Source organism: Parasteatoda tepidariorum, chromosome 3 (genome assembly GCF_982258835.1).
Source record: "Parasteatoda tepidariorum strain Cologne lab strain chromosome 3, Ptep-v5.0, whole genome shotgun sequence".
NCBI classification, from domain to species: Eukaryota; Metazoa; Arthropoda; class Arachnida; order Araneae; family Theridiidae; genus Parasteatoda; species Parasteatoda tepidariorum.
The window spans coordinates 47,002,203-47,027,589 of NC_141757.1; the positions used below are offsets into that span (position 1 = coordinate 47,002,203).

The window sequence follows — 25,387 nt, forward strand, 5'->3', positions numbered from 1 at the left end:
TGTTTATTTAACTATACCTGAAATTGTTTAGTTGTCATAGCAACACGACTTCACAACAGATAATATAAACATGGTAATGTCATAGTTAAAAAAGAGTGTATTTGAATAACTTCAGAAGTAAGTCCATTTATAACTCTTTCGGTTTCGGTAGTTTTCTTCGCTGAGTTGTTTAATAAAATTATTTTAAACTTTTTGTATTTTTTATTGTGTGAAAGTCTAATTAATTGAACTGAATGAATCTATTTTTTTAATAGATAAACATGAGTGAACAGATAAAGTATATTATTCAAGAACTCAACAAAGAACCCTTCAATAAGAAGTATAATTTAATTAGCTTCGATTCGCTGAGATCGGAAAATTTGCTGCAAATTCTTAATGATGTTTTTTCTGAAGTTGATGCAAAAGTAAGTTATCATTGGTTCAAATTTCATTTCTTTTGTTTTTTCAGGAGAAAAAAAATTGCATTAAATAAGATAATTAGATTCACAATTTGCTTAGCTGCCTGAAACAGTCGAATGGGCTTGTAAGTAAAGCGAGGAAGGGGCATGGTATTTAATAAAATGACGGGTGTGTCGGTAATTCAAAACAAATAGATTATTTGGGTACCTTTTTAAAACTATTCTAAGTGTATAAGCATTAAAGTATGAGTAAATTTACTCAAAGCAAATAATATGTACAATAAACTTTCATAAAATCCTTAGACTTGTTTTATTTTTCTATCGTAAATAGCAACACATTATTATGAAAAAAGGATGATTGATAATTTTTCTTTCCTGTTAATGTGTCGTTTTCTAGCAATCGAATTTTAAAATAATTTTCACAGTAGTAATCCGATGAAATTGAATGTTAAATTTAATGTAAGGTCACAAAGGTGAAAAATGGAACAATAATTGTGTAACATTAGCTGTAATGATAAATTGAGTGTCAAGAAGCTTTTATGTATGTAAGAAAGGATGTCATTTAGCCAAAGTGTTGGTTATCAGATAATTGGGGTTCTTTTATTTAATTTATTTATCTGTGTAATATAAATCCAATATAAAATTCATATGTAATATAATTCATTTATAAATTTATATATAAATTCAATATATATTAATTCATTTTTTAATCCTCCCCTGTAGTTGAATTCTAACCAAATCTTCTAATCCAAATTCTTCTGTATATTAAATTACTTTATTATAGTATAAATCCATTTAGAACAATGTTGGCTATTTTATTTACTATATATAATTGGAGTAAAATTATTATCTACAAATAAATTAAATAAATAACTTGTGTTAAGAAATTTATCTGAACATAATGAAAGAGTTTGAAAAGACAAAGTAACAATATTTTATGTGTATAAGTTAAGTTTTAAAATTGTTATTGTATTTTGTAATGTAAGAAAGATTTGAAAGATGCAGAAATGTCATTTTCAATGATTTTAGCAATCTTTATACAAGTAGAATTTATTACAAATTATAGTTTTATGTCAAACTTTATATAAAAATTGTATTTTTTTCCTCTTCGTTACTAGTTATATAATAGTTTTCTTTTATTTTTACTTTAGTTTACAATTTAATTATTTATTAAAAATTTTCTGGGATTTTCAGTTGAAAGCTGATGTTAGAGCAGAGGATCCAGAACAAATGGTTCTTAAGAACTTGAATTTCCTGAGAGTTTTGAAATACAAACCTCCTGATACTGTTGACATGTAAGATATGTTATTTTCTTTTAATGATTTCTATTTTGCTAAGAAAATAAGTTAACATATTTGCCACATTATTACACATATTTAACTAGAGCTGTTTTGAGGAATTGAGTAGAAAGATTTAGTTATCTTTTTACTCAATTGCTTGTGTTATTATAATTGCAGGTGGTCTTATTTTATAGATTAAATTTTTCTAATTAGGGAGTCCTATTCACCATTATGGTAAGCTGCAGTCCACTGTTGTTGGTGGGATTAAATATAACACTATCATTTAATCTTCTAAGCATTATGACTCTGGGCAAAATCGAATGAAATTTTTTTACTACGTAGCTTTCCAACTAAGTAACACATTATTATTATTATTATTTCTTTTTTTTTTGTGGTTATAAAACGACCAGTTTAAGTTTAAGAAAAGTGAGAACTAATGCTCAGAGAGTTAAGTTATATGATCAAATTTTTTTTCTTCATATATCTTGCATTCTATGAATAATAATGAATATTCATTGTTATTTTAATTTAAAAAATAATAAATGTTAAGCTTTCAAAAAGAAATAATATTTTATGTTCTGTAATGTTTGCAAATGACAATATTTTAAAAACGAACATCAACTGTTTAGTATATAAAGTTTTCTGAAGTTTTATTTTTGAGATAAATTTTTTTACACCATTAAATTTATGTTTCTTACTGGTACTACATGTATGTTGTGATATTTTCTATCTTTCACAAAAATGAAAGAAAAACAAGTATTTGGATGTAATTATAAAGTTGAACTCAAATAATTGATTTTATCTTTAAAATATTACATTCATGTATACAGGGTAACAAAAAATTATAGGGATCACTTTTGTGGTTATCTACCACTAAAGTTTTAAAACCTTTTTACATATATACCATACTGATCTAAAGCTCTACTATTTGACTTTCAATTGCATTACTATTTCATAAAATCACAAAAATGCTTTTGAAGAAATTTGACAAAAAGCTAATTGGTCAAGTACAAGCATTTTTAGAACTTCGATGGAGCCACAAGATTATAGAAACCCATTTTAAAAAGAAAGGTATTGCGATTTCACTCAGCCATATCAGTCGCATCAAGAATTCAAAACTTGAATCGATGCAAAATAATGCAAAACCAAAAAGAAGTGGACGGTCAAGCAAATTGAAGAAATCAGATTTGCAGAAGCTTGATAAGATGACATCAAAACCGGATCCTCCAACACAGACAAGCATGACTAAAGCTCTTAACGGGAGTCAGCAAGTTGTAAGCTATCAACTAAAACAAAAGTTGAAGAAAAAATGCCATAAAAACCTAAATGTCATCATTTAAGTGAGAGATCGGTGCAGATTAGGAGGCTACGCTTATGGCCTCTCTACAAGCTTCTCTGTAAGGACAGATGGCGAAAGTTCATTACAACTGATGAAGCTTGGATCTATCTATCTGATACCAATGTTAAATCTAAAGTTCAATATCTTAGCCGTGGACAGAACAGGCGAGACTTGACACCATCAACCATGGTGCCTCATGTCAAAGGCGTTATGGTTTGGATGGGCATATCCGCCCATGGTGTGACCAAACCTAGGTTTGTGAAACCTGGGGCCCAAAATAAATTTTGATTATTCTATACAGAAGATATTAAAGCCCTTTTTTAAGGATTATTACTGCAGATTGTACTCTAATAGTGATGCTGTGTTCCATCAGGACTCTGCCCCATCGCATGCATCTAAGGTCACCCAGAAATTTCTAACAGATCAGCAAGTGAAATTCCTGAGACCAGAACAATGGATTCCAAACAATCCTGATGCTTCACCATGCGACTATTTCCTATGGGGACATCTGAAAAACAAACTGAATAAGAAAAGATTTTCTACATTGAGAGGCCTTCAAAGAGCTATTAGAGAAGAGGTGAGGAAAATCCCCCAGGAAATCATTTTGCGGGCTTTAAAATCATGGCCAAAGCGTTGTAGACAAATCTATTATGCCGGAGGTCGACATATTGAGAAACATCGCTGAATTTATGTAATAAATTTTGGAAATAAAAACATTCAAAAATGATCCCTATAATTTTTTGTTACCCTGTAGTATCCTCAATAACATCCATTTATTATCCATATAAAACTTCGATAAAGATACAAAGAATGTTCTACACTTATGTGTTCCTTTTTTTTTCTTTTTTGTATAATTTTAATTTAGGAAATTCTTTGTGAAGGAGAAATTGTCAATTTATGAAAAAAAATTTGGACAAAATTTCATATTGAGAATATGATACCAAAGATATAATAAACATGAAGAACAATATTGTTTTTAAGTTTTTATTCTAAATTATATATAATCTCTTTCAGAGAAATTACTTAATTTCCACAAGTGTATTCGATATGCTTTTTTTTAACTTAATGCATAAACTTCGTTTAATTGTATTGAAAGTGTTTTGTTGCTTTTATTATTTTTACTGAATTTTTTTTTCTCAGAATTCATTATCATTTTGTAAAAAAGATTAAGAACAAAATGGTTAGAGGATGCCAAAAATAACCTGAAAAAGATAAAAACTAAAAACTAGAAATCTAAAGAACAAAAAATTTGAAAAATAGAGGGCTGTCCTGAATCATGCTCATGTTCTCAGAGGACGTTTAACCAATAAGTAATGGTAGTATGTCTAATATAGCTATATAAATTGTTATTTTCTATTATAATTCTCAGTCCAACTTTGAAAATGATATTCCCCCTAAAATCAATTTAATGATGGGACAAAGAGAATAATTTGTTCGCAAAAACAATTTGAATTTGTTATTAGTGTGATTTCATTAACAATACTTGCAACAACTTTATTAACATTACTTGCGTCTGATTTCAAAGTATAGTTAAGTGAAATACGAAAATAATCTAATTGAGATATATTTTGTAAAATAAATTTTAAAATATGAGTACATAAAAAAATATTTGCTGTTCATATTTATTGTTATTCGACCTGTACACCTTATAAGGTTGCTTAAAATTGATTAATTTTTGACCATTATAATATAAAGCCATTACTTAAACCCTTTCTCATGTTTTAATTATGTATATCTTAACAACATTGCATCAATAGCAACTGTAATTAAATATAATGAGTACTTTTCATAACTAAAAAAAAAGTATTCAAAGTATGTTTATTAAAAATTGAATTTTTATTTTTTTTATTTTTCTAATTTTCTTATTTTAGGAGTGATTTTAGACAAGGATTAGTGACTGGAGAAAAGTCAGTTATTTATCACATATTGGATTGGTTATTTCATAGAATGCCCGAATTAAAAAAACGTGCCTACTTAGCTCAGTACCTCATGAAAGTTGAATTACCACCTGACATAGAAGGTGATGCAGACATCAGAGACATATATGATCAAGTAAATTTTGGTTTTCCAAAATATTTTTTGCTAAATACCTTTTGCTTTTAAAAATGTTAACATTTTATTTGTTTTAAAGAAATTTCTTGAATTATTGTATGAATTTTTTTATTTAGCATTAGTAAATGAAATGTTGTAAATGTAATTTTCTGTTTATTAGAAGCTTTACAGCTATTCTTTAAATTATTTATGTTATTTTATCACCTGAGGTATTAAACTTATTTATTTTTTTAAATGTGTTATTATTATGAGTATAAATTGGAATATTTATGATTTGTTTTGTTATTATAAATTTTTTTTGTAATCATCATAACTCTTGTTATTACACTAAAATAATTATCCAATCATTTAATACAATCATTGGTTTCATTTCTTATAAAAAAAAATTGATGCTGAGCTGTTAAATGATTTTGTTGTTCCAAAGAAATTTGAAGGGTCTTAAAATTATTTTCAATCAAAGTTTTTTTTCTTTTCTGGAATACCTTTTGGTGGTTGTTATTATGTCTTTGAAGCATTTTCTTCTATCTATTTTTACTATACTTTATCCCCCCGGCATCGAACTTTTTTTTGTTATTTCATCTTATTAAATTGAGTCTTTATATTATTTATCAGTCTAAATTTCCATGTACCAAAATTAAATATCATACTTATTGCAAAACATCTTTGTTATTAAAACGCACCATTTGAAAAGTTCCTTACCTAATAGTATGCTTTTCAATCCATAAATTTTGTAATTGCATGATATACCTATAGTTCTATGACATGATGATCTTATAGTTCCAGGACAAATTTTCTCTTAAAATTGCTTCCATCACATGTTAGTGTTTTGTCATATTCAACTTTATTTATTTATTTTTTTCAACTATCATTTTAGAGTTATCTCTGCCCTTTATTAATATTTAAGATTAGAATTTGAAAGCTAATTAAAAAAAAAACTGTATTTTGGTTGCAAGTACATAATCAAATTTAAATAGACTTTTACATTTCCACATATCTTTGATAGTGTTTATAAAAAAAGAAGAAAAGAAGCAAATTACTAGTGTGTGATATTTGAGTTCTTTCCTTACAATTCAGGTTTTGAACACTAAATTTTAAGTGAGAAGTAATATCATGCCTATTTGGAAATTGATAACTCTAAGAATAGGAAACAGGAAGAATTTTTTCACTCGTTTCATTTGCCTGACATTGTAATTATCTTTTGATTATTCAGTTTATTGACAGATTTCTTGAATAGAATTTTTTTTCTAAAGATCTTGGCTATTGATGATGAAGGACTACACCATTAACTCAAAATTTTTGTTTCAATTTCATTAAAAGCTCAGCATTATTGTTCTTTTTAGTTCTCTTAATATAGGTTGATTCAATGTTGTTATATTAGCAGATTCAGAGTCTATAGTTCAATGCTTCATTGATTAAACTTATATAAAAGTACTACACAAAACGAAATCGACTTGAAAAAATGAAAATCTCAAATTAAAGAAATTAAAATTACATTAATAATAAAAATCAAAGAATTTTATATTGCAAATGCACAAAAGCTGTTTTCATGAATACAATAAAACATTTTACTCAAACAAATATGCTTCTTTAATTTACTTATTTGACTATTCATATCTTCATTCAGTGAAATTAAGCAGTGAGTTAAATTGAAATTTTTTAATACATTTTTAAATGTTTTAAAATATTTACTTTTATTTATTTATTGTTTTTTTAAAGGGTACATTTTATAAGTTTACTACCATTAGGATATCCTGTAATGAGAGTTATTATATTTTTCAAACTTTCCTGAAATAACATTTTTCATATTATAGTATGAAAATGTTATTGAAGAATTCAAGGAAATACATAAGCAATATGAAAATCTCAAATCCAGTGGCTTCTCAACACAAGAAATTCGTAAAGACTTGGAGCATATGGAAGAAGAAAGAGATCAACTAATCAAGAAAATTGAAAGGTTAAAGATGAAGGTAGTTTTCTACTTGCTTACTCTTCTATTAATTTGTTTATTATCTTATGGATTGCTGTTATTATGTTCATTATTAGTTTAGTTGTTTTTTAAATTTATTTAAATGTATTTATTATAAAAATTATCCTTTACATATTTTGTCAACATCTTAATAAATGTCAACATTTTTCTACAACTGCTCAATTTTTCTATAACTGCTCATCTATGATAAATTTCTGATTTATAAAATGATGTTAATAAAAAAAAAATTTTTTTTTAGCAAGTCATGAAATAGAATTTTTTTTTCTCAATTGAATGAAGGGGTACATAAGGGAATCATATTAATTTTCTCATTACATAACATAGATTTTTATTATTCATTAGTTATATTACCATAAAACTCTGTTATTTTTAACTGTATTTTATATATGTGCCAATGGAGTAATATTTCAATCATTTTCGACTAGCAGAAGCTTTCAAATTAACAATCTAAGAGCATTGTAAATTTCATTCATTTTTGACTACTTGCAGAACTTGTCATTTTATTGCTAAAAAGAATTTATCATCAATGAAATCCACTTTCTCATTAACTAGAGTGCTCAGATCTGATCTAGAACACCCTTCCTGATGCTCTATAAGTAATAAGTTTCAATATGAGGTACAATATAAGTTTTAATTATTTCCCATTTGCAAAATTTTAAATTTATCACTGATCAAATTTCTGAAAACTTTCCAATAAACTAGAATGCTGAAATCTCCCCTGGTACTTTTTGTTTAATGGCACTAAAAGTTTCAATTGTTTATTGAACTCCAAAAAAAAAAATTTGTTCCCTGTTATTGACAATAAGAATTTTTCACTGATGAAAATTTCTGTAAATTTTCAACTTATGCTCTCAATCTGATAATAATGCAAATTGCAATTGTATTCTAAATGATATAAGCAAACTTTTAATCGCTTGAACGCCAACTATTTGTGCCAAATTTCTAATAACACTGAGACATTCTTCACAACATCTTTTAAAAATGATGCACCCTATGCGTTTCTCTTTATGTTTGACAAAAATAAAATCGTTCTTTCTTTTTAAAGAGTAAATTTAAGCATTCCTACAACTTCTAGGCTCCACAACTTTGTGATCAATTGCATGATTGTGTTAATGTGGTTGGCATTGTGCAAAATCCGTCTTTACTTTCCAGATACCTCGATATTCATCAGTCTGAAGCTACGTGGGCTTTAAGACGCTCAACAACCCCTTCCTTCCCTTGAAGCTTAAGGCCTTTAATCCTTTTTTCTCACTCCTATTAAAATGACGGAGTGAAGTCCTGTCCATGACATTTTAGGCTGAAATGTTCAAAAGTAATGCACTAATAAAAATTAAAACAATATATTTCTTATCCCCAGAATTATGTTTATTTCTCAATCTATACACAAGATGGCAGTACCAAACTTCGTAATGTGTTTAGATATAGTTAGCTCATTTTAAACTAGATGCTAGCTTTCACCAAGCATGATATTTGTGAATAGCCAAAAATTAATATATTTGTTGTGCATGCATTTAGTTTTATGTAATTTTCTTTATCAAAAAAATAGACAATTTTATTACTGTTTTCTTCAAAATTATGTGACCATAAGAGGTTAACCATTGAATCATCATGGTACCCTTGGTTAAAAACAATATTGAATCTAATTTTTAAGTTTGAAATGTTTTTAATTTTTATGTTTTATTGTGAGATAAACTTAGAAATTCTTTGTGAGAAGGGTTTATGTAAAGGAAATATTTATCCCCAAAAATTGTTTTGTGTCTTAATACATTATTGTGTGATTGCATTTTATTTTAATTTTTGAAAGTAGATCTTAATAATTAGTGATGTTTAATTTGAACCAAATATCATAAAAATTTATCTCTATACGTGAAGTAATATATAATCCTTAATAATGAAAGTAAGATTTTGTGTGTCTATCTATCTGTCTTATAACTTTGGAACTGTTTGTGTGTGCTATAATCCTAAAATTTAGCAAGTTTGTTAGAGGGATGGTAATTTTAGCCCATAATCATTAAAATAGTTAACATGCTATAATTATTTAATTTGAGAGGCATGTGTGAAAAACGTTTTTTTTCCTCATAGGATTAGCACTACACATTGTTCAATACAAATTGCAAACACTTCTATTATCTAAATATTTAACACCAGTGTTGTCTTATAGCTCTATTTGATCAAGATTGATTATCACAAGGAATTTATTGCATATTCTTTAAGATTCATTAATTATTTGGAATTTTGTTTTTTTACTCTGAAGAAGGGGTATTCAGCGAGTATGAAATAAATGTTAACTGTTTTGAAAAGTAATGTGTTTATCATTTGTCATTTATCTCTGAATATGATCTGTTATAGGTTGAAAGTCATCCTAATGTTGATGCAATGCTGGCAGTGGCAAAGCGACTGCGTGAAGAGAGAGATTTGTCAGACAACTTGAATAGGCAAAAAATGGAACAAAGAAATGCTGTAAGAAGTTTTTTACCTATTAAATATATTGTTTTTATTTAAAATTAATTTATTTCTATCTGTTTTTTATGCTATAATATGAGTAATTCCTAAATTTTGTTGAATGCTTTTATTTTTAGCTTACACATGCTGAACAAAAAATTCAACGTTTAAATCAACAGCTAAAGGAATTGAAGTTATCTAGTCTTGGAGCTACTCCAGAAAGTAATTCTACTTTTGTTTTTAAATGTTGTTTTAAATATGACAATAATTTTTTTAAATTTTTTCATGTGATACCTCTCTAGTTTTTTATTGTTACTTTTGATCCCAGAAGCAGAAAGTGCCTAAAACTGTGGCGTACGTCGCAGAACAAACAAAGTCCTGCAGAACAATTTGTATCGTGAATAAGTGACAGCGTTTTCCTGCGAACCCCCGATCACCTACCTCCGGTAGTCTTGCAGAACAATCCCCACCCCATATCTCATACATTCTTCTGTAGACCATAATGACCCGAAGGTTTAAAAGCTTCCCCTCATAATCTTGCAGAACATTCTCTCCCACCTCATTCATCATCCCTACATTTTTAGATAAATTTTCTTGTGTTTCAATTTTTCACTTAAAAATCTATGATAAACCGCTTTACTCGTTTTGTTTACTCGTTAAATTCAGAGATTTCCAATTTCATGAAGTTTATGACTTTCATATTTTCCATTCCCATTTCAGAAGCAATTTGTGAATCGTGGGTACCCACGATTGACAGAATTGTTTCTAAAAGACTAAATGTTTTCGATGTAGATGAAGAAGTTGTTAGAACAACAGACCAGCGAATGTTTGTGTTTGCAAATGGTGCACCATCTGGGCACTTGTCCCTTCGAAAGAATTTTAAGGCAGCCCTTATTTTAATGTTCAGATCTTCATATCATAGGCATTTAATTGATAGTTCATCATCATTAACAAAATTTTGTACTTCAAAAGTGATTGAAAAAGTAACAAATCAAGAAAGTTTACCTTGGTTTAAGAAAGAATGTAGTGTATCTGTGTACAATCCTGTATTTTAATAAATGAAAATATAGTATTTTAAAGTAAAATTTACTTTTTTTCGCTGTGAAATGCTTGCAGAACATTTGTATAAATTAATAAGTCCTGTTGCAGAACATTTGAAAATATTCTGCCTATGGGCATGACATCTAATCAAGCTCGAGCTTAAATAAAGATATCACGAGAACAAAATAAATTTTCTACATTCGTGGGTAAAAAGTCAATATAATTACTAAAAGTCAATATAATTAATATAAATTAATCATAATAATTACATGTGCTTTTGAATAAATTTGAGTTCACAAATAAAAATGACTCTTTATGCACATCAAGTTTTAACTCTGTAATTGCATTTTAGCAGACATGGTATTTTTCCTAGAAGTTTAATTGTTACCAATTCTCAAACTAATTGTCGAAACTAAATATTTTTATTCCATTGTACTCTTTGTACTTTTTCCTACCTACCTTACCTAATTTCAAGTTTAAGTGTTATAGATTTTGTGCAGCAAAGCAAAATGAAACTTAAAGTAAAAAAAGAGAGAGAGAAGGAAATTCGCAAAAAAGCACCTTACATTTCAATAATTTTCAAACAAATATGGCCCTTTAGCATACCATTTTTCAATTGTAATGTAGTTGTATTTTTGCAGCCTGTAGAATGACCCTATGATACTTTTACTACAATTTTAACAGTTGATATTTCTTGAACTAATTATCGAATTTTAAATTTTTTCTTTGATCATACTCCCTGTGCATTTTTCTACACATCTTCCTAATCTCAATTTTCTAAGTCTTACAGTTTTTACAGAGCAGAACAAAAAGTTGCATTAAGTTGAACACCCATATCAGCAACGTTGGTGGCCTTTATGGTTTTTAATATAAAGAGATAATTGCTGTTTAGATACCATTTTGTAATAAAGCAATTCTTTCCTTTAACTCCGAAAAGGTAATTTACATTTTATTTATTGAGCAAAAAAAATAGTGCCTCGTATAAATTTCTTTTATTTATATCATTTTTGTTCTTTCAATTTAAAGATTAAATAAAATTTGAAGTCACTTCATTTATCAACAAACTTTTTAGTTCAAAAAATTTAACCCAAAAGTGCATGAAATTCACCAAGAAGAGAAGAAAAGAAAGAAGCAAAATTTAAAGTGTTTTTCATAATTTGGCCGGTTTTTAAAGTGCTGGTTCAAACTAGCAAATATGATATTGTTTCATTTCTAAGAATCACATGCTTCAATGATATAGGAACTAATATAGTAGATCTTCAATCCCTGATTTGTCATGGAATTATTCATCGTAAATGATGGATACATGAAAACAAAGAATGCTTTCAACAAAAAAAAGTCAAATAATGACTTAAAAATGTATTAAAATCAATGAAAAATAATGGATTTAAAAGTTAAAAAAATTGCAATAAATTTATTAAATTGTAATTGAAGAAATTATGTACTTAATGCAAAAGTATGATGAATAAACACATTTATTTAATTTAAAATACTATTTGTAAATTTTGGTATGAACACACTTTTATCACCTCAATGTGAACAATTATTATTTGACATTTGTAAGAAATTAATGTTAATTTTCTGTAAGTTTGTATGAATGCAGAAAGTTCCTAATTTTTCCTATTGTTATTGTTTCCACAAATATTGGCACAAATATTATTGTGGCTCCATTTCACCATTTTCATCTCTATCACTTCGTTATTTTTACCTTCCGCAGTCATTTCTTGAACTGATAACACCACAAGTTTCATAATTTACATCAACTGATGCATAAATATCAAGTATGATGATTGAGGCATTTTCCCCAAACTGTAACGGATCCTCGTTTTTTTCCTTCATGATTAGTATGGTTGTATTCTTTTTTCTTCATGATTAGCATAGTTGTATTCATATAATTACTAAAACAAGCAATCTACGTCATTGTATGCTCATCACTGGAAGTCAAATATCATAGACGTAAGTTATTTTAATACGCTTTTGTTGAGATAAATATTGGTGCTGGTGCAAAATCTTTGTAATATAATATTTAAAAATTAAATCCTTTGCTAGCTATAGTTTGTTATTACCTAATTAATATTATTTTTTATTTTGAACCTTTAACCCTTTAACGCTTGATAAAAAAAAAAAAATTTTAAAAAATTTTAAAAAAACAGTCTATTTATAAAAAAACACCTAAATGAAAAAAAGAAGCACTACTTATTTATTTATACGAAGCATATATTTCTTTTTGTTATCTACCTTTTTAGTTTTAAAAAAGCCACTATGCTTTAATTTCAAATCAAAATATTTATATTATGATAGGCAGAACTATCTTGTTTCTGCATAATAAATCCTAATTATAAAACAGTTGTCATACCACAATTTACTTTTTTGAGAAAAAAGGAGCTTTATAAAGGTTTCTAGACACAAATAAGTTAATTTTCTCAGACAAAATATATTGCTAAGTATATTAAAAGTATGTAGTAGGAAAATAAAAACTTTTTTCTCTCACTTTTTTTTTCAACTTCTAAATTTTTACTACTAATTCATTTATTTTACAAAAAAAAAATGTTTTTTTTTTTTTTTTTTTTTTTTACAAATTATCTAGCTCTAGTGCAAAAACTGGAGGAAAGTATCAAAGTAAATTCCTATTTAGTGAAAGATAAATTACCTAAAGAAGTATCTGCGCAGAAGAAATTTATCTTGGATCTGCAAAGAATAGTATCACAACCTGCATTGAGCCGCTCAGATCTTGATCAAATAAATAATAAAGTAAGTTTCATATTACTTTATTATTCTACTAAATTATATGTTACTTTACATCATTATTCAATTATTTGCATTTGAATTTAACCCCTTTTATATATACATGTGTGTGATAAGAGCAAAAATTGCACAGAAAATATGAAAAAAATAATTAAAGACAAGTGTGCTGCGGAGGATAGAATCTTCTTATACCATAGCTTGGGCCGGGATTCCAATCCCCTTACTATAAACTATGTATCTGATAGTAGAGCATCTTCTCCAGTCATTTCCTAATGATTTGGAATTTACTCTTATGTAATACTTAAAGTTCTAAAAATCTGTGCACAATTGGGGAGTGTAATTCTGACAGTGCAGTGTGTGCATTTACCAGTGTGTGTTGTCCCCATATCATCATTAATGATAAACCTCAGTTCATCAACAATAGCTCATTAGAATGTAATTCTAGTGCAGTGTTCATAACCAAACCATTATGAACTATGAATTTGTTTAATTACATTTGTTATTGAATTTCACCTCAAAACAAAATTCACATTTGGAATTGTTATTAGATATTTTTTCTAAGCTCCTGAGCATAAATAATAGTCTTGGTAACCAAATCTTTATTTTATAAAATAATAATAAACTGTAAATCTGAATTAAATTATTTGAAATTCTAAAATGTTGTGTAACTTATGTATTGAATTTACTTTTTCCCAATTGCTTTTTTATTATTATTTTTTCAACATTTAGATTCAAGAGGTAAACGGTGAGATTCATGACTTCATAGAAACCCGCATGCGGAATAATAATCCAATAGATGATAAACTATCTCTTTTTAGGCAGCAAGTAAGTGAATTGTTAAAATATTATTTCGAGTTATGTAATAAAATTCTTTATAACTTATTATGACAGAGTTTATGTATTGATTTGAGAGTTTATTTGAAATTTCCGGTATTTATATGCCATAATCTTTAAAAATACCTTCGTCGCATTTATGGCAATTCTCAGAACTTAGTTAGCATTTTAATAGTCATAGATAGAAATTAAAAGGCTTTCTACTCCCATAATAGTTGTCTTACAAATCACCTGACCATTTATAGGAAATTAAATTGAATTATACAAAGGTATTTATATAGCTGGTGACAATGAAAATATTGTGTAAGTTGTTATGCTGTTTTTAAAAAATAATTAGATAATTTTTTTCGTTTAAGTAATCGATATCATATACTTATAGAATGAAACTGTAACTCAAGTAAATATTACTTTTCAAAATACTCTAATTTGCATTTGAAATGTCTATTTTGTATTTTTGCATATTAAAATTATTTTGTAGTAACTGCTAATTGATTGTTACTTGATGCCAATTTTTTCTACATTGATAAATTTAAGAAATTATTTAGAAGTTAAAAAAAAAGTTGAAAAGAAGAAGTTAAAAAACTTTTTTTGAAAGAAGAATTTGAAAACCTGCAATAATTTAAATTTTAAAACGAGATATCGAGAGCAAAACTTATGCCTTTTAATCATAAACATTATACACTTTCTTCATCATCTGATTTTTAAAACGAAACTAAAAACTAATGAAGTAATTATTAATTTATATATGAACATAATTCATTTGACACCTTAAAAATCAATATTTTTATTCCTTAACATTGTTCCAAAAAACGTTGTGCACCTTGAGCAGGTAATCTAAATTTTATTTTTTGACCTCACATTACAATTCGAATTTTATTAATTTTACATATTGCACAGATATTGCTGTTATAGTCAGTATTGCCAAGAACAGTTGTCAAGTTTTGCCTCTAGATAGTACTTATTACACAAATTAGATTATGTATTTTTATAAATAATATCATTTTTACGACTTGATTTCTATTGATTTAAAAGCTTTTTTTTAGGTATCAATACTTGCACACAAAAAAGAAAGAGCTGCAGAAGAACTTAATGCAGCTCGAATTCAGATGGCTGAGATACAGTCACAGTTAGACAATAAAAGAGCTGATACCAAAGCTAATGAAGGTGAATTTTTGAAGGGTGATGAGGTAATTTTTTTAAAAATGTTTATTTTTAAAATGATTTATTTTAAAACTTTTCATTCTATGCATTAATTTATTAAAAAGATCAAAACAGTCTTGATTTTATCACATAGCACTTTTAAATGTAATGAATTATTATTGTATTTTATTTAAAGTTCAAGAGGTACGTAAATAAATTGAGGGGAAAGAGCAATATTTATAAGAAAAAACGTCAAGAAATGGCCGAACTGAAAACAGAGTGTGGCATACTTTCAAGAACTGTTGATATACTTCAGCAAAAGGAAGCTGCATTGACCAAAACTTTGGTAAGAGAAACATACATTTATTCGAAACAATGAGCAAATATCTGTGTATTGTTTTACAACCGCTTGTTTAATGAAAATTCTATATTAATCTCTTTTATACCACCATTATTAATATTTATGCAAGGTTAGGAACAGATGAAGACTATTTTATATTACCATTTATTCCTTTTTTTTAAAAAAAAAAGTTTAAATATTACCATTAAACCTTGTATTAATAAAATATTAATAAACCTTATTAATAGAAGCTTAAATATATTATCATTAAACCTTGTATACAAAAATGTGTGTATACAAAGTTTAATGGTACATTAAAAAAAAAAATACAAAATAAAAGCAAATACAATTATAAGGTACTATTTTGTCCATTTTTATGATGTAACTATGAACATTATCATGCAACATCTTTAAATTTATCTGCTTTAAATTTATTATAATTTATAGTTTATGCTTTAATTATTTAAGTATTCGTATTTATTTTGAATAATTAAACTTTTTGATGACATCTTTTAATCAATCATTATTTATTTTATGTTTTACCCAAATTTAAAACTAAAAAAAGAAAGAGTTTTTGACATTTTATCTATTTAATTCTTTTTTGTTTAATTTTTTTTTTTAAAAATTAGCATATATTTTATATCAAAGAAAATCTTGAAATAAAAACACTAAAAAGCTGTTTCTAAATTTTGTAAAAAAATTTAAATCAAATTAGCTTTAAAAGGAGTCAAAGGGCTTCAGGTCAATAGTCCTTAAACTAGTTTTATTTTTTAATTACAATAATAAAAAGAACATTAAAAATCTCCTTTCATCATGTGTTTATTTACATAACTTAAATAAATTTATTAACTTCTTAAACAACTTTATTTACACTAAAACAAATATCGATATTAAAAAAAAAAAAATTATGTATGTATGCAGGCTAATATTATTTATTATTCAAATTCTGTTGATATTTGTATCCGTGTTGTAATATTATTACAATAATTTGTGAAGTAAAACTAGAATTTTTAAATCTTAAACTATGCATAGCATTATTCATTAGCAAAATTAATTAACTATAACAACTTTCTAAATCATTATTAACTATTTGTTGCTTAAATAGAAATACTTTATGATTCATATGATTTTGTTAAGTTTAATAATAATTTGTTTTAGTGTTAAACTAACATTAGTTCAGTTTTAGACAAATATGAAAATAGCTTATAATTTGAATTCGTTTCCCCATTTTAGAAGTATGAATTTTCTTATTTGAGAAGATATTTAAGATAAAAAATCAAATAATCCATTAGAAAAAGAGTCAAATTGTATGGATCTTGCTTGTTGACAGGCGCAACTTGAAATGCAGAAAGGTGTTAGTGGATTTCATGCTGCACAAGATGAGTTAGAAAAAGTATCATCCATTAAAGCAGAACTTGATGAGAAAAAAGGACAGACTTTAGAAGAAATGTCTATTATGGTCCAAAAATTGAATCTTAAAATCGCAGAAAAAAAGGCTCGTCTTGCACCTGTCATAAAAGAACTTCGTCCTCTTCGACAACAATGCCAAGTAACTTTATGAAAACATATCTTTAAAACTAAACGCTTTTTTTCTGTACTTTTATCTCGTCTTTCTCGTTTAGTGTTTTCATTTCATTTTTCTGTTTTCTACTAAAAAACTACTTTTTTTGTAAAATTAATATTTTTCAGCTTTCATATTATTTGCTGCCTATGAATATAAAAAGTCTGCAATGGTTGATAACTTTTTTAAAGTATATACCTCAAAATTACTCACTTTATTAATATAAGTGTTAGCTTTAAAAGGAAAGAAAGCATTAAGTGTAGGGTTAAATAAGGTTCTATTAGGTAACAGTATAACACTAATAAGAGATTGTTAAAACATAAGAACATTTTCCATAGATCAATAATCACTGTGAAGCCACTAGGTGATTTTTCTTGCTATTGAATGTTTAAGGTAACAAATATTGCATTTGAAACACTAATTAAAATGTTAAAAACATTCAAAAATGTGCATAGTGAAATTTTAATTACTCATTTAATCTGTAGGACTGAGAATATTGCATTATTATTTTATAAATATTTATTTTACTTATCACTTATGGTATATAATTTTAATTAAGTTACCAACCATATTGAATGTCAATATAAAATTAAGTAAATAATCAGTTCATAAAATTGGGTAATCAGTTACTTCCTTTAAAATAGATTTGAGTTTATTTTCTACCTGTTTGAATAAATTTGAAACCTTAAGAAATAATAATTTTAATGTTAACATTATGTTATGTTTGTGTTAACATTATGCTTAATAAATTCAATGAATTAATTATGATTCGTGATGTTATTTAACAGGTATGATAGCCATCCTCATTGCATCTGGGGTCGTTGATACAGATTTTGCAAATGTATGCATTTTACCACAGCACAATACAATTTACTTCCAGGTGAAATAGAAAGAATTGAAAACCTGATTGGTACAATGCATTTACATTAAAGAAAATGAATGCAGTGAGGATGGCTTCTTAAGCAATATGGTTTTACAAGCATTACATAAAAAATTAAAACGTTCGAAAATTTTACATACTTTTACTTTCAAAAATTAAACATCAGAAAACTAACATACTTGATACTTTTAAATATTTTCTCTTGTTTTTTTTTCCATTAAACTTTATAATTATGAATATTAGGGAATTGAAAACTAGATGCTGTTAAATAATGCAGTATTTGGTCTGATACTATGGCAAAATGTAACTTCAATATCACTGTGTAAACAATTTTATTAGCGTAAGAAACAGTCTTTAAATATATATAGTAATGTTTACTTTCGACATATATAGCAGAGAAAAATTGTTCGTTGGTTTTAAATTAGTTCTAGATTTTCCTTGGTTGCTTTTGTTTTGAACACATAGCAGGTTATATAAACAACTTTCATTCTTTAAAAAAAAGTTACAAAGCTCTTGTAACATCAAACTTTGTTAAAAAATTCCATAAATTTTTTATGAGCATCCTTTGTACAGACAACAGATTGTAAAAGACATTTAATTTTATATATATATATATATATATATTATTATTATTATTATTATAATATATTATATAGATTTATAATTTTAAGTATTCACATTTTGAAGTGGTTACAAAATAATATTTTAGAGTGGTATTTACTATTTCATATGTAGCAAAAACCTGTGAGACTACAGTTTGGGCTGCAAAGAGTTCAAAATTTTTCACTTCATTGATATTTTTAATTATTGTGATTTTTTAATTTGTAGGATATGTCATTTGAGTATGAGCAGAAGAAGCAAACATATGATTCTTGTGCTTTAGGATTAGAAAGCAGTATATCGAAACTTGAACAGGTATAATAGCTTATTTTAAATTATCTTATATATAAAATAATATGTATGCCTAAACTTTTTATTTTGATGAAACATTTATTTCAGCTAGGAATTTTTCCAATGTACTGCATTAAAAAGTAAATTACAGTTGGACCTTGATTACTTGGAACCAAACATAGTGTCTATAATCAAAATGTTCCAATTAATCTTTCTATTTTAATTAATAAATTCTGTAAATAAAGTTTTTTTTAAGAAAAATAATAGTTTAATAAAGTTATATTAAATGTAATGTGACAATTTAATAAATGTCTCTTTGTCAAATAGATATACTCATAAAAGCAAAAGAAAAAAAAGCAATGTGAATAAAGCACAAATGAAAGTACAGAAATGGACATTTCATTTGGAATTTAGACACTAAGAAAGGTTCTTGTTTAAAGGACAAACTATAGTATGTCCATTTCTGTACTTTCATTTGTGCTTTATTCATATTTTTTTTCTTTTGCTTTTTCCAGCATAGCATTAAGTACACCCTATCCTTTTTACACATATTTTATTTTTAAATTCACTTGCAGTATTATCCCAGTTGATATTCAACTTATTTTTCTATATAACCATTTACATAGGGCAACATCTAATTATAAATCATTTATTGATATAAATAATTTATTTCCTCGATAAAGTTGATTTATTTTCTCAGCAAGCTGCATGCAGGTTTTTTCCAATTCCAATCAAATTATGATACTATAGTTTTCTTGGATAGCTTTCTTGCAACACTTTCTTTTAACAGAAATAGATGCCCCATGTTACTTAAAATAACTTCTACTGGTAATAATGGAAATAAACATGAAAATTTAAATCTCTCTTTTTTTTTTCTTCTCTTTTTGAAAAAGCAAAGCAAACAACTTTATTGAGTTAAAAACCCTTATTTGTCCAGCGATTCTGCTTGCACGTTATAGTGTGTCAAATATGTCAAAAATCGTTGAGGGAGTGTGGGAAAAAAAGTCTGACATGTCACCTGGGACACATAATTGCCCAACTGAGGGGGGGGGGAATGTAGGCTGCTGGCAGATTTAGGTAGGCAAAATTTAACTTTTTGAAGAAAAAATAAAAAACGAAACAGTTTTTGCTACTAGTAAAAGTATTAACACAAAAGATTAATACCATAGCAATAAACAGAATATTTCAGAATAAATTTTAAACAATTATGGTAATTTCACTTCATACTGCTGTCACTGAAGAATAGTAAGTCACAGTGCTGTCTCTGAAAAATATAAATGAGAGTTATTCTTTAAATGCTGAGAGTTATTCATTATAATTCTTTAACAGCGAGTTTTTAGACATAGAGTAATATATTTACAACACTTTTTAAGACAGAAAATGTTTAACAAAAATCTATTAGTAGGTTTCTTTTCTTCATTACAATTTAAAAAAGTAAGATAATAATAATAATAAGGAAATCAATTCTAAATGAAAATAAATAGTACATTTTTTTTTTCACAGACAAGTTCTGTAGTTGTCATAATTTATTAACATTCTCTAAAAAATTAAATCTCAAACATTCCTTAAATCATTTAAAATTGTTATAGTATTTACATTTACATGATTTACATTTTACTTGTCATAATATAATTTAAGCATTCATTATAACGCAATTGTTATCTTTATAGGAAGTTAACAGTTATAAAGAGGAAATAGCAGAAGCTGAACATCTTTATCACACACTGAATGTCAAAATTAAGATGCTTGAATTGCAAAATGAAAGAGTTGCTGAAGAAATAAAGTCTTATGTTTCAAGTGATGCAGCTGATAAAAAGAAATCTATAAGGTGCCTCATTAATTATATATTCCCTCTTTCTTTCAGTTTCAATCAGAGACTTTTCATAAAATTAATCAATTTATCTTGGTCTTCAATTATATCTTTAAAACTTAATTTTCAATTTCAACTATAAAATTCAATTCAAACTATAAAATTAGTTATACAGCGTGCAACTTAAAAAATTAAAATAGAAGACAAAAATAACTTTTGATTTAACGGTAAAATTTACATGTGTTAAAAGAAACCTTAATATTTTAAGGGATTGACCTGAAATATACTAATTAATTATGGCAGATGACATACTAAGTTACAAAAGCTGATACAAAAACGTATTTTCCTTTCATTATATACTTTTTTTTATGGTGGATATGGATTCTTGATCCTTAAAATATGGGAGGTTGCTGCAATCAGCCCCCAATAGTTTACTGAACCCTATGCTATTTTCACTTTTTTCTCACTTGGCTGTATCTAGAACTATTAAAGTAAATCAAAAACTTTTAACTCACAAATTTAAAACTCTTGTGTCCATGGATAATTTCGTGTGAATAATTATTTTTTATTATAATATTAGAAGATAATTTTATATTGATAATTGTTTAATTTTGGTCAAAGGACTTTGAATTGTCAGGTATACAAATTTTTAAAAAATTTAAATATCAAAAACCTAAATTTAAAAGAAATTATTACAAAATTTCTTGAAAAATACTTAAAGAAAATATCATTTTTGAAATTTATTTCTTAGAAAATTAGTCAATTTCCTTCAAATGTTATATTTTTTAGTTTAAACTTATATTAAAATTTGCATACTTTACAACTCTAAGAATGTCCGACCATTGTTAAAATCACTATTAAAAATATTAAATAATCTTTAAAAAATGTGAAAATAATATTAAATGAATTTTACAGCTGTGTGCAAACATCTTTAGCTTTTTTTAAAATTATTCTAGAGACGTGATGGAATACAAAAATGTGTATAAGTAATAAGTCTCAAACTTTCAACTTCTCTCTAGACTATACCTCCTAACTATTGAAGCAATATTTTCGAGAATGCTACTAACTCAGATATTTTAAGAGTTAATAGTCCAATTCAAAAAAATATATATTGTATTTTTATTTAGGGTAAGTCTGTTTTTGTATCAAAATAAAATAATAATAAGTTATGTTGATAAAAAAATTATATTTGTTTCTTATCATTTTGTTTTATAATGAATTCTTAGTCGGAGTGCAATTGATAGTAAAATCAATCTTTACATAATGTTTTTCTGTTTTTAACAACAAAAATAAAACAGTTCAGATTGAGTCCAAATAAACATTTTTCATTAAAATTGTGAAATGTTGATAAAATTTATTGATTTAAAAATAATTTTGACTGTAAACTCAGTGATTAGGGACAGAGATAAAAATTTATTTCAAAGATAGGAACAGACAACTGAACTAAATGTTAGGCTTATTCTACATTAGTAGTTGTGTGCCCAAATAATGTTTTGAAAACTTCTCCACTATTTTGAATTACCCTTAATTGCAATATTAAGTTAATTCACTGTTTGTTAGGATTTAAAATAATTTTTTAAAATAATAAAGTAAAATAATTTTTTTAGAAACTATTGGGTTGTTCAGAAAGTGACATTGTTTTCCCAACAAAGTACTTAATTATATTTTTCCACAGCCAACTTCATACTGATGCCGCATAATCGTTATTTATTTTCATAGCTAATTTAGCAAGGCTTGCTTGTGAAAAAGTTCAATTGATTCTAAGCAATAGCTGGTACCTTTTCAAATATGGAAAGTGAAAAGTAGAATTTTCAACATATTTAATTTTTTTGCTAACAGGAAGGTAAAAGTGCTGTTTAAGCAATAAAATATTATCTGATGTGAATGGAGAAGATGTATTGTGGTTACACCAGTCTCATAACTGGTCTGCTGCAACATAAAATTTACGAATTAGACTGTTCGTGACCATTTGAAAAACCTAATGTTTAATCTTAAAGCTCATCATATGTATTCCTCATATTCTTATCGGAAGAAATTTGTTTCATCGCATTAACATCTGTGATTTGCTTCTCAAACATCAAAAAAATTATTCATTTTTGAAATGCATCATCTGGGGATGAGAAATGGTCTACAACAATGTCGCAGTCACTACAAAATTGTTTAGGCAAAAAACCTATACTTCAAATAAGTAGGTAAAAAATCACCACGATCAGTTTTTTGCCACCAAAAAACAAAATTCGTGTTAATGCCAGAAAGATGGCAGTAGGGAAATATAAAAAAAATCTACTTTAATTTTCATTTAAAAAAAAAAATTACTTTCTGAACAAACTAATATAGTTGAAAATTTTCTTTCCTTTCCGATTTATCTAATTAACATTAAATTTGTGATGCAAATAGATATGTTTGCAAGTTTTTTAAAATAAACATTTAAAGGATCATTTAAGCTTCAGTTTTCTACAACTACAAGATTAAATTGTTTAACCATGTTATTATGGCATGTGGGAATAAAATATTTTCTATTTCAGGGAACAATACAATCGACATATACAAGAACAAGAAAACAAAACTAAAATTTTGAAAGAGCAACAGAAAGAAGTGAAAGAAAATCAGACCCATAATGAAAAACAAATGCAAATGTGGAGTAATTTACAGAAACTGTTAGAATGCAAGAAAAAGTGCAGGGAGTTAGAAAACAGACAGAGCCAGGTCATAACTTCAGGAACTACAGACAGATTAGTTCTGTAATGTTTATTACACTCAAATAAAGGTTTTTCAAGAACACACAAAGAAAAAATATATAGGAATATGCTATTTTTGAAATTCGGTTGACAAAAAAGAATTTTTATCATGCATATGAAAAGATATGTAAATATTCTAGTTGAAAATTATATATACTTGAAACACATGCTATTTTAAAATAAACTGCAATAATTCAGTTAGTTGCATTCTTTTTTTTAAATTATCTCTCTTTTGCAGTTAATATACATATTCATGTAACCAAGTTAACAAAAAAATTTTAAAAGTTTGAAAAAACACAAAATGTAGCTTGAGATTAACTCATCAAAAATATTTTTTGATATTTTGATTAACTTATTTACACTATTTAGTGTCGTGGGAATCAATGAAACAATAAATTAATTGTGTTCATTTTACTATTTCTTTTGTGTTATTCATTCATTTTAACAATGTTGCATCTAATGTTACAGTGCACTAGAATTAGTGCACAGCAATTATTTTGTGTGTTGAATTTTTATAAAAATTCAATATAAAATTAAAAGTAAAGTTAGGACTGTGTTTATAAATTGTTATAAGAGTTCACAAGCTTCAAAAGTAGAGGAATATTCAAATCATTTAAACTATTAGTTCTTGCAGGAATTATTTTTTTAAAAAATTTTATAAGAAATCATTGCTTGTTTAAAAGCAGGAGCAAAAAATTTTGCATAAATATATTTTTCTTACAAACTTTTTAAAAAGTAAGCAGTTATCAATAACTATTATAATTTAAAATTATTAATATACTCAATACCTTCTTCATTATTCTTACAAAAAAAAAATTTCTGTATTTTTAGTTTTGGAAGTAAGACTTTTTCTTTGTTGAAGCTTCAAAATTCAGCCTTTGCCTTAATTAATTTATTTGCGTTAACACATATTTATTTGCCTTAAGACCTAAAATTTTATCATCATACATCTAATTCTACAATAGTAAAAATTAATGTTTGTATTTTCCTTAAAGTTTAAATATTTATTTGGAATTATTTTTAATATATAGAACTATTTTGACAATAAATGTATACGTTGTTTGGAATGTAAATGTGCAAATACATTTCTGTAAAAATAAAAATTTTATAAAATAAGCTATTTTTCAAATTGAATATTATTCTTTATACACTTAGAAATAATTTTAATTTAAAATCTGTATTACTTTTCCCATAGTGCAAACCATCCCCATAAGTGCCTTAAAATTTAATTTAAAAGAAACCATTTAATATATCACCTGGATAAAATATGGCAAAATCTAGTTATATGCCCCCACTCTTGGCAAAGGTGCAGAATATGTCCGAGGAGGTTCAAGAGATATTTTGGCAGCCATTGCAAAATTTTTGGTTTAATTAAAAATTAAAATTGTTACAAGATTTTTATTGTAAAAAAAATATGTTTTTCAAAAAGCTGTGCTAAATTTATTATCCATTTTACAATAATAATATTTTGGTGCAAATTACATACTAGTATTATAAATTACAGTTAAAAAGATTCGTTAAATGACTAAGAGACTCGATCAGCTTCATGCATTTTAAATATCAGCCTATTTGGTAAGCAAAAATATTAAAGTTGTACATTCAGCAAATTTGTCATAACAATAATTATTTTAAAAATTATTACTAAGCAAAATAATTTATGTTCATTAATAGAACTATAAGGCAAATGTTTGGACGGGGGAAGTGGGAGCACAAATGTAAGAAAACAGAATTCTTTTTAGACCATATACTTTAAGTAAGTCAACTTTCATAACTCTTACTTATATAGGCTTAAATATTTTATGCCAAGAAACAATAATTAATATGAATTATTTATTATTGAGCAGCAATGAACAGGATGCTTAGCCTACTAATTTTATATGTTACTTAAACTTGAAATACTTTTTCCCTC

At 26.3% G+C, this 25,387-nt stretch overlaps 1 protein-coding gene across 1 annotated transcript; it reads left to right on the forward strand.

Annotated features, from left to right (window-relative positions):
* The first annotated feature begins 13 nt into the window (after nucleotides 1-13).
* LOC107447030 (intraflagellar transport protein 81 homolog) lies at nucleotides 14-23,895 on the forward strand. Its single transcript, XM_016061846.4, has 15 exons — nucleotides 14-117; nucleotides 255-404; nucleotides 1,593-1,693; nucleotides 4,889-5,069; nucleotides 6,881-7,036; nucleotides 9,406-9,516; nucleotides 9,636-9,720; nucleotides 13,127-13,290; nucleotides 14,014-14,109; nucleotides 15,162-15,305; nucleotides 15,455-15,604; nucleotides 16,929-17,147; nucleotides 18,868-18,954; nucleotides 20,601-20,758; nucleotides 23,266-23,895. The coding sequence occupies exons 2-15, from the start codon at nucleotides 261-263 to the stop codon at nucleotides 23,483-23,485; spliced, it is 2,016 nt and encodes a 671-aa protein (XP_015917332.1). The 5' UTR covers nucleotides 14-117; nucleotides 255-260; the 3' UTR covers nucleotides 23,486-23,895.
* Nucleotides 23,896-25,387: the final 1,492 nt, after the last annotated feature.

What these genes read in the sequence shown, in the direction of transcription:
- LOC107447030 (XM_016061846.4), top strand. Translation starts at nt 261, where the DNA reads ATGAGTGAACAGATAAAGTATATTATTCAAGAACTCAACAAAGAACCC. An exon ending in CTCTTCGACAACAATGCCAA is followed by an intron (nt 17,148 to 18,867) that starts GTAACTTTATGA and finishes TTTAATTTGTAG; the next exon opens with GATATGTCATTTGAGTATGA. An exon ending in GTATATCGAAACTTGAACAG is followed by an intron (nt 18,955 to 20,600) that starts GTATAATAGCTT and finishes TTATCTTTATAG; the next exon opens with GAAGTTAACAGTTATAAAGA.